This window comes from Nyctibius grandis, chromosome 2 (genome assembly GCF_013368605.1).
Source record: "Nyctibius grandis isolate bNycGra1 chromosome 2, bNycGra1.pri, whole genome shotgun sequence".
Classification (NCBI taxonomy): Eukaryota; Metazoa; Chordata; class Aves; order Nyctibiiformes; family Nyctibiidae; genus Nyctibius; species Nyctibius grandis.
The window spans coordinates 52,840,437-52,849,950 of record NC_090659.1 but is presented as its reverse complement, the minus strand read 5'-3'; the positions used below and the strand labels follow the sequence as shown (position 1 = coordinate 52,849,950).

Sequence of the window (9,514 nt, the reverse complement as noted above, 5' to 3'; positions counted from 1 at the left end):
TTCTTTTTTTTTTTTTTCTTTTTTAGTTCTGCGATTGCAGACTGTGGTAAAACTGTTGTTGCACTTCTAGGTTTAAACAAAAATTAAACCTTTAACTGAGGCAGTGCTAATACTGTGACATAACCAAGTTCTGGCCTAACACAGACTCATTATAGAAAATGAATTTTTTTTTTTTCTTTTTTTTTTCCTTTTTTTTTTTTTTTTTTTAATCATCTGCACACGTTTCAGGCAATACCTGGTACACAGAAAATGACTGAAGTTATTGGCCAGGCCAAAATAAAACTGCAGAAACAAAAAAACCCAAGAATTCCACCCCGAGCCCCTTCCCACCCTCCCTGTCCCCAAGCAGAAGTTATCCTAGTCACTGCGTCTTTCACATTTTATAAATATTAACTTCTTAAAACCTGCACCTTCCTCTTTGTCCACATATTGTCACATTACAAAAAAAGAAATGTCAATTAAATACATTGTTAACATTACTAGACTAGATCTGCCCTCTGTTTCAGCCACTCTGACTCTCTACACCACCGCTCACCTTCTCTTGCCTGCCTCCTGTCAACTCAACAGCATGTTCATGGTAAGTCTGGTTCTATTTTTCCTTTTTTCCCTCCTCTGTTTTAACACTAACAAACAGAGTCCTTCAAAGCCTAGGAATCCTGGAGCTGAAGTGAAAAGAAGACCTGTAGCTTTCTAGCGTGATCCCATATCTCAAAGATATTGTAGCACCTGATGGCAATATCTTTACAGCACCAGCTGCGCCGCAGCCTCAGTTGAAAACCAAAAAGAAACCTAACACCAGTGATGCCTGCACACACATTTACAGAGTGCTGCATTCGTGCAGGTCTGTACTCCAGTTGTAAATAATTCCGAGTTATGAAGATCTCAGACTCTGATGTCAGCAATTCCTCGCCAAATCCCACCGCTTCTACCAGCTCAGAAGAGAAGTCCTGCCAAGGGTCATGAAATAGACTTGACTGCTTCCACCCGACCGTACGGAGGCAAAGAAAACCTGTGAAGAAAAAAGACTGGTAAATTCAACAGGCAGGACAGCAGAGGCTTCAATTTGCCTTTACTGCCGTGATATTTACAGTGAAATTGCAGTGCTGTGCTGGGTCTGGCAGGGATGGAGTTGACTTTCTTCATAGCAGCCCATATGGTGATGGGCTTTGTATTTGTGGCTAAACAGTGGTGTTAACACACCAGTGTTTTGGCTACTGCTGAACAACGCTTGAACAGCATAAAGGCTTCCTCTCCGACCCCCTCGCCCCTCAAAGACCAGCATGGCTGGGTACAGGTAAGAGGCTGGGAGGGGACAATGCTGGGACAGCCGACCCAAATTGACCAAAGGGATGTCCCATAACATATAACATCATAGAATCCTTTTGGTTGTAAAGGACCTTTAAGATCATCAAGTCCAACCATTAACCCAGCACTGCCAAGTCCACCACTAAACCATGTCCCTAAGCACCACATCTACTCATCTTTTAAATACCTCCAGGGATGGTGACTCAATCACTTCCCTGGGCAGCCTGTTCCAATGTTTGATAAACCTTTTGGTGAAGAAATTTTTCCTGATATCCAATCTAAACCTCCCCTGGCGCAACTTGAGGCCGCTTCCTCTCGTCCTATCACTTGTTACCTGGGAGAAGAGACTAACACCCACCTCGCTACAATCTCCTTTCAGGTAGTTGTAGAGAGCGACAAGGTCTCCCCTGAGCCTCCTCTTCTCCAGACTAAACAACCCCAGTTCCCTCAGCTGCTTCTCATAAGAGCTCAGCAATAAAAGCTCAGGGAAAGTGAGAGGACAGGGGGGACATCGTGGTGATGACATTTGTCTTCCCAAGCACGCGTTACATGTGCTGAAGCACTGCTTCCTGGGAAGCAGCAGTACATCTGCCTGCCAATGGGAGGTCGTGAATGAATTCCTTATTTTGCCTGGCTTGCGTGCACAGCTTCTGCTGTCCTTACTGAACTGTCTTTACCGTGATCCATGGGTCTTTTTGCCTTCCTCCTATTTTACCCCCATCCCACAGGAGAGCGGAGTGAGCAAGAGGCTGGATGGGTGTTTGGCTGCTGGTTGAGGTCAACCCACCAGAGGTACCCACTTAAAGCACACGTTTACCGTCTTGGCAAGAAACTGGGTGGGGGGAGCACAGAATTATACCTTGTCATTGCGCTCGCATAAGAACTTGAGTCTTTGTGCCCTTTTGTGCATGAACACACCATCCAAGTGTCCAGTTTCCACCGATCGTATTTCGATAGCTTTTTCTCCCCAGCCCATAATCTGGTTGGATCGGATGTATGCTTTGGAAAGAAAATACAGCACATGGCCCATTAGGACAGGCAGAGGGCAATATGGAGGAACTGAAAAAGCAGAGGAATATACTGACGCACTCTAGTTAAAAACGACCTTCATGTACTTAACTATACACATGTTCAGAGTGCTATTTGTGTCTTCAGCATCTTCATGGTGCCTAAAAATACCTTTTTTTTTTTTTATTTCTCCGTGGGTTTTACACGTTAGTAATATACGTCTTGCCTGAGCATTCATGACACAATAGGAACCTTCCAACCTTCCATTAAATGGAAGGAACATTGAGTTTTTACTCAGTTTTTTCTCCCAAGTTTGGCAAAGAGACAGGCTAATTAGGTATTGACAAGGAGAAAGCAGAACCCAAGGTTTAAACAGCCTAAATCCATCCACTTCAGTATGTCCCCAGCACCATCTCTATGTCTTACAGTGTTATTTTCCCTTCTTGAAGGACTCTGGCAGGAAAAACAGAGAAAGGGGAGAGGGAAAGAGAAAACTAGAAAAAAAAAGAGCTAGCCTCCTTTCATAGGAGTAATACTTCAAAAACCTGCTCTCCTTCTTGAGAAAGCAAATTGATCTAAAAAGTATTCTGTGTATCTTAAAAGAAGTTTATATTAAACTCTCCAAGTGGAAATACTACTATTTGTCATACCGCTTTCCCTTGTGCACAAATAAAGCAAAAAATCAAGCATTTTTCCTTTAGGGTGTCACTGGGGGAAACAGATTAGCAGTAGCATGAGGAAAGAAATCTGTTCTTGATAGCAGTAAAAAAAATCAAATAAAGGAGAAAGTCACCAGCATTATGAAAAGGTATATTCAAAAAGCAATTTGATGGACAGTCTCAGGAACGCTGCCAAAAATAACATATGGGAACTTAATGAAGAATAAGCTGTTGTCTCTGATTTGCATGCATACTTAACAGAAAAATAAAACTAAGAACAATAGCTCTTAGCAAGCAAAATTTAAAAATATTTGATTTTGCAGTACTTCCTTTTTATAGATTTTTTTCTCATATTAATTTTCAGTGAAATTAAATCAAATTATCTACTACAGTATAATGTACACCTGTGACATTGCATATACCCTCATGCTGGAAATTTATTTACTTTTAAATATGTCACTAGTGGTAACTGGGCCAAATAGCTTCTAAAAATTGTCAGATGAGATGTTCAGATAGTGTCAGCTGCCTCAGTGCCATTTACTTCACAGGCACTCCAGTCCCCAAAGGCTCTGCAATTTGCCAGCTGATAAATTCTGCTTCCTTTTAGATCTAGTCAAGAGTTAATCACCACACGAGTGAACATGCTGTGCATGACACTTCTTTAAATTTCCGTCTCCATTATTGTTCACATTGCTCAAACAGCTATCAGCAGTAATCTCCTAATACAGGCATCCACTCCAAAGCATGCAAACCCAATGCATTTGCCCAAAAGGAAGGTGTGACCACAGCCCATGCTACACTCGGTGCTGAAATACAGCGGCACAGGTAGTAAGAGGGATCTCCTGGTGTGCACTTGCGTCCGTAACAAATCTGCGCCCATTTTGCTACACTCATTACTCCCACTCTCAAAACTACCTTATTTTGAACGGGTGAGATGTGGGAGAATTATCATGCTAGCACAGATAAGCAATCTGCAGGTGAATTAAACACATCAAATCAGATATACAGACTGTTATCTACACAGAAGTACCCATAATAACATTCTACCCATCTGCAACCTTACATGTCTTTATACTGAAGGGTTTCCACAACTTTGTGGCTGTCTAGTAAAAATTCTGCAGCAGCCCACAGAGGCCCTAGTAAGTTTTTCATTCCTGAAGTCCACAACTTGCTTGTTCATGTTTTGTTCTTAAAAACTCAGCACAAAACAGATCCGTATGATTACTCTCCACTTTGCGCAGCTGTTTTCCAGGAATACTACAGCATCACTGCTTCTGAATCTGATGTCAAACCTGATGCACCTTCCTTCTGCCCGTGTGCAGATTCTCACGCTCCCTAATGGCACGTTGTATTTGACTCTGACGACGCACTTACCAACTGAAGTTGGCATTTCTCCCCACTGCAGAACCACATCCTTGGTGATCCTTCCGTATGTATTGACGTAAACTCCTTCATCCTCGTAGCAGACCAGTAGCTCCATCCCATCCGTGTTTGGGAGAATGATGATTGCGTGAGGTTGGATACTGCTCTGGATCTACAGAGACAGAAGAGAAGACGAAGCCTCTTGTTTTAATGCCGCAGGGCCTGTGCTGGGAGAAAGGGCTGGGTGACGTTTGATTTTGGCTGACGGCGTATCAGGGATTCACTCATTTTAGAAGTGCTAACTCTGCTCCCCCCGAACTAGACACCCTACACAGTGATGACAAAGACCTGGAACCTTTGGGGCACAAATGCTCCCATCTTAAGGCAGACATCTGAAAACAGGGAAGACGAACTTCTCTGTAGGAGTGCCCATTTCTTCCCATGGGCAGAAAGGGAGCCTTGGGGCAAGTAGCTCAGACACAGATCTCTGATCTCTGCACTGTTGTGAATAGTGCTTGAAGAGGTGTATTGCATACTGCAGGCCCTTCTGACACTTCTGTGTACAACGACCAACGGGAAACCTTGGTAGCTAAGGCCACCTGGTCTTTGGCAACCCTGTTGAATCTCATCAGTGGGCTGTCGTGTCGTTTGTAGTGTCACCTTCCCTGCAGCCTCTGCTGAGGATTTGTAATGCACTCAGCCATTTAGCTGCTACCCCTGAAACAGTCACGTTAGCCCATGTCAGACCTGAGTGGGCAGCTCCCAACTGTGGAGACATAGTAATCATGAGGAGAGGACTTAGAGTGAGGCACAAACCCCTAAGCGCAGGTGGTCACATCTGCTCGGACCCCTACACCCAGTTTACTGCTGCCAGCATCTGGCAGTGATCCACAGGGACAGCCTGACATGTTGGTCATCTGAGGAAAGGAAGAGGGAGGGCAAAAACAGAAAGAAAGAAAAAACCCAACCCCAGCAGCAGCTCTTACATGTGTTGGTAGGTAAATATCATAGACCGATCCTGAATCCACATCAACGGCATGGAAGCCAGCGCAGGAGCCATAGATCACTTTTAGTCTCTGTCCCTCTTCTACGGTTAGATCCACCAGCAATGGCTTATGTACCAATTCTCCAAACGACTGTAAGACAACCATCAGTGAGATTCACTTTAGTGCTTAGAACCACAGTGAGTTTCATAAAAACTTGCTCTAACGTACACTTTACGGGTTTATTCCTCCCACACGCCTCTGGCCTCCATCCACCAGACCAGTTAGGCTAACACGTCTTTCATGGACAAGGACAGATTACTCTGCACCCTGTTGCATTTCAATCACATAATATTGTAACCTCTTTTCTGCGAGGTTTACTTTAGTTGGTCTGTTTGTTTTTTAGTAAGAGTTGTTTTCCCCAAAGTTCAGTGCAATTTGACACTCCCATAGTGTTTACTTCAATCTGCACAAGTGGCAGCAACTGATTGTCTGCAAATCAGTTTGGTAATTATACCAAGCCAGATCACTTCATTCTTGCTGCATTCAAAAACATAACAATGCTGAGTATCACTTAATGACTTGTTCTGCTCAGATGAAGATGTTTAGACTTGGTTCACTTCTCTCTGCCTCATGTTTTATTTATAGAGAGGCGAAACAAACAGTTCTGATATTATGTCATTTTGATTATTAGTTTATGCTCAGTTACAATTTAGAACTTTAAGTGTACTGCATCTTTGAGCTAAAGAAGCTCCTAAATTAAAATATAATATGAAGTTCATGGCAGATTTACCAAAGAACTTGTAATACGGTCATGATAAAACATTGGAACATTTTTGTAAAAGGGACAACTGCAAGTGGCTATGAGAAAATCCTACGTATGGCTGAAAAATACTGTTACCTTAAAGGCCATAAATTTATGGTATGGCTTTGGTGCCCATGCATAGACTTCCACAGAACTCTTCAAGGCAATTACCAAGAACTTGATTCTTTCATATTTTACTGAAATCAAACAAAACAGAAAAGAATTCAGCAGTAATTCCAAAGTCATTCCAGTTACTTCAGGAAAGCAGAAAACGACAATATTTCTCCACACTTACATACATTTGGAGGTTTTTAGTAACACTGCATTTTAGGATTGCTAATTCTATGTAGTTAAGTATTTTGACACATTTATGCCACGAAAATAATTACTCTTATCAGTAACTGAACCCATCACCATGTTTCGAATTACCTAGTCAGTAAACACTTATTTACATTTATTTTTTTCCACATTCAACAGTGCTTACTCATAAAGACAAGAAAATCAGTTTTCAGACAGGGACATTTCCAATAAAAGAAGGCTATGACTGTGGCAGAGCGTATTGGCAGTTCCAGTCACAGCACTGGCAGTCATATTTTGAGCTGATGGCAAAAGTCCTCAGAGGAAAGGAGGAAAAAAAGGAACTGAAATAAAAAGTTAAGAAACAAGTCCATTTCAAAAGCAAAAGGCAAGTTTGATAGCGGAGCACTTTCCTTTGTCCCTAAAGCCTGAGATAATTCATTTGAAAAAAGAAAATCCACAGAATTTATCAGAAATAAAGTGCCATGACATAGCTGATCCACAAATTCTCAATCTCTCTGTTTCCACATTCAAACAGCTGGCTAAATTAGCCATCAAAACAAGATCTGTTTGCTGCTACTGTTCTCAGGAAGGGACTGATAAGGTCTGGAAATGGCCATTCCAGAAGTGTTGCTGGATCTGCATTTCCAGCTTCCACCTGGATTTGGGAAGGAACAGATGATGGGGACTTCCAAATGTTGAGGTCTGTTAATGTGTTTCCAGCAGTCTTTTTGAGGGAGAAAAAAAAATAGCATTATTTGGATGATACTGAGAAACCTCAGGAGGTTTCTGCTACATCTTTACCCCGAGCTTTAGGGGAATATGACACTTTTCCAAAACAACGAGTAATTCTGTGCACCTTCACCTTCTGACATTATATCTCCCAACCAAAACTGATTTTGAAACATGGCAGGAGTGAAAATCTCAGACTTGTGAGAAGAAGGCTTCTTTAATAAATACTATATTAATGCCTTTTATATATCCTACTACTGTACAAGCCAGCAGTTGTTGTCTCTTGGTAGGCAATAGGGAGATAAAGCTACTACTTGCTCTCTTTTGCTCTGCAGGGAAGCAAGACTACTGAACTGTAAGTGTTAAAGGATTTGATGCTTTTTCAACAGACAAAAAAAAGTCTCTCAATCTCCACAGCTGTACCGACTGAAAAACAGACCTTTTGTTCAGTCTTGTCTAGCTTACAAGACTTCTTGGAATTTTTTCTTGGGGAAGAGGGGGTTGTCAAACAAAACCACCTTATCTGTGAAAGGGAACCTTTGATAATCCTCATTCTTTGCTCTGGATGCTATCTGGGAATTCACCCAAAACTTAAGTTTCAAAAGAGCAATTTATCATTTAGAGGAGCCAAAAGTTGCCTGAAGCAACCAAGATCCATAAATACCACTTCACCCTGACGTCCAAGATCCCTGCTGCATCAAAGAGACAAGGAAGCGATCAGTGCCAGCTGCCTTGGTGGCAGCCTCCAGGCCGCGAGCCCGACTATTGGCAGAACTCATCCTTCTTGGGAACTGAAGCGCAGCTGTCAAAGAGGCCTTTCACTACCTGGAGAAGTCTACTGTACATCTATGGTTCAGAGGGAAGTTCAGTGCCAGGCTGCAGACCAGGGTAACAAACCCCTCTTCATCTCGAAGAGAATGCTCTTTGTTTCAGACGCTTCCCTGCTGGAAAACCTCCTTTCAATAGCTGTTAATGTACTGTTAACAGGTCACTTCATTATGTTGCTGACACCCTGGGGTATGATACCAGAGAAGTACATTATTAATTGTTTTCTGGGTCAAGTTCCTGGTTCATCAGTCACTTACTGCCATCGTTATTAATTACACCTTACTAGCAGGTTTTTCCAAGAGCACAAGCACGACAGGAGGAGACTGAGCTCAGTCCGATCGCTGCTTCTTCACATTGACTGACACAGCTGGAAAGGAACGGAGCTGGCTCTTAGGAGAAAACCAAATCAAAAGCAACATCCAGTGCCCATTAAGATGCATCATGAAACTGAAGCAGGAGAAAGAGCTCTTTGGTTCATATCCCCACCTGCAGGGCAGCAGGCTCACTGCGTACTCTGCTGACTGTCAATGCTACATGTCTTTCACTAGTTTTGGTGGCAGTTTCTCCAGCCAAATCCATTTAAATTACTTAAAACCACCCAAAAGGCACCTGCCTAGTGAAAACACATTTCATCCCATAACTGTACTGCAATGAATCTGAGATGGCATTAGGAAATTTATTGAGCTAAGGGGAATCAATGAATCATCTTGAAGCTAAACATATGCTTCTGTTCCCAGATGCCTCCCCAAAGCTCGTGCATTAGCTGGGCTTGCTTTCTCCTCCCACTCTCTTTTTTTTTGCCTTTCCTTTTTTTTCCACCCAGTCTTTAAAATATACATGAAAGAGAGAGACTTTTTTTACTCCATTCCAGCATGTGATTTCATCATGGTAAAAGATCAGGGAAACCTGTTCATGAAGAGAACAGCTGTTGTCCCTCTGTTATCTAAAGGGTCTGACAGAGGTGGCGAAACGTTACCAGCCCTCACTGTCCATATTAGCACTCTCCTGGAAGCTGCATCCAATATGGGAAGGAGACAGATGGGGATTTATGCCCGCTCCAATTCACAGCCCAGCATCCCACCGCAAAACCTCTCCCATATGCAGTTTAACCCAGCAACTTGCCATCTATTCTGGTGCTTTGCCAGAAAAGTCTACCCCGAGGGATAGGGAAGACAGATAGAAATAAAACCAAAACCTAAACCCAGCAGCTACACGCACTGCAGTTCCTTCTCTCAGTCAGCTTTTATACCAACTATTTCATTATTGCATGTGCTACTCACCGACTTTATAGTGCACGCAGCCTTCCAAGTCACCCACCGTTGTCCAGCCCTGTTTCTTTTCTACTTCAGGGTCGTTGTGAAGGATTTTATTTCTTAACCAGGACAAATAGTAAACTCGCAACTTGTTCTTCTTACCTGGCCACAAAATGAAAAATATTGGTTTATCTCCATAGGAAGGTAAGTGCAAAAAAAGCTGCCCAAGCAAACAGAAAGCCCTGCAGAGCAAACCAAAACAACAGTGAAGGAGAAACTGCT

At 42.6% G+C, this 9,514-nt stretch overlaps 1 protein-coding gene across 7 annotated transcripts in view; it reads right to left on the bottom strand.

Moving 5' to 3' along the window:
• Positions 1-340: 340 nt before the first annotated feature.
• Positions 341-9,514, bottom strand: part of MAP4K4 (mitogen-activated protein kinase kinase kinase kinase 4) — a 173,099-nt gene continuing 163,925 nt past the window's right edge. For all 7 annotated transcript variants that reach the window (XM_068425227.1, XM_068425229.1, XM_068425231.1 and 4 more), the window contains 6 exons: positions 9,260-9,394; positions 6,219-6,319; positions 5,321-5,470; positions 4,347-4,506; positions 2,165-2,304; positions 341-1,009 (listed from right to left, as the gene is read on the bottom strand). In XM_068425227.1, coding sequence (XP_068281328.1) covers positions 926-1,009; positions 2,165-2,304; positions 4,347-4,506; positions 5,321-5,470; positions 6,219-6,319; positions 9,260-9,394 — 770 coding nt within the window. In that variant the 3' untranslated portion in view covers positions 341-925. The remainder of the gene's footprint in view (positions 1,010-2,164; positions 2,305-4,346; positions 4,507-5,320; positions 5,471-6,218; positions 6,320-9,259; positions 9,395-9,514) is intronic.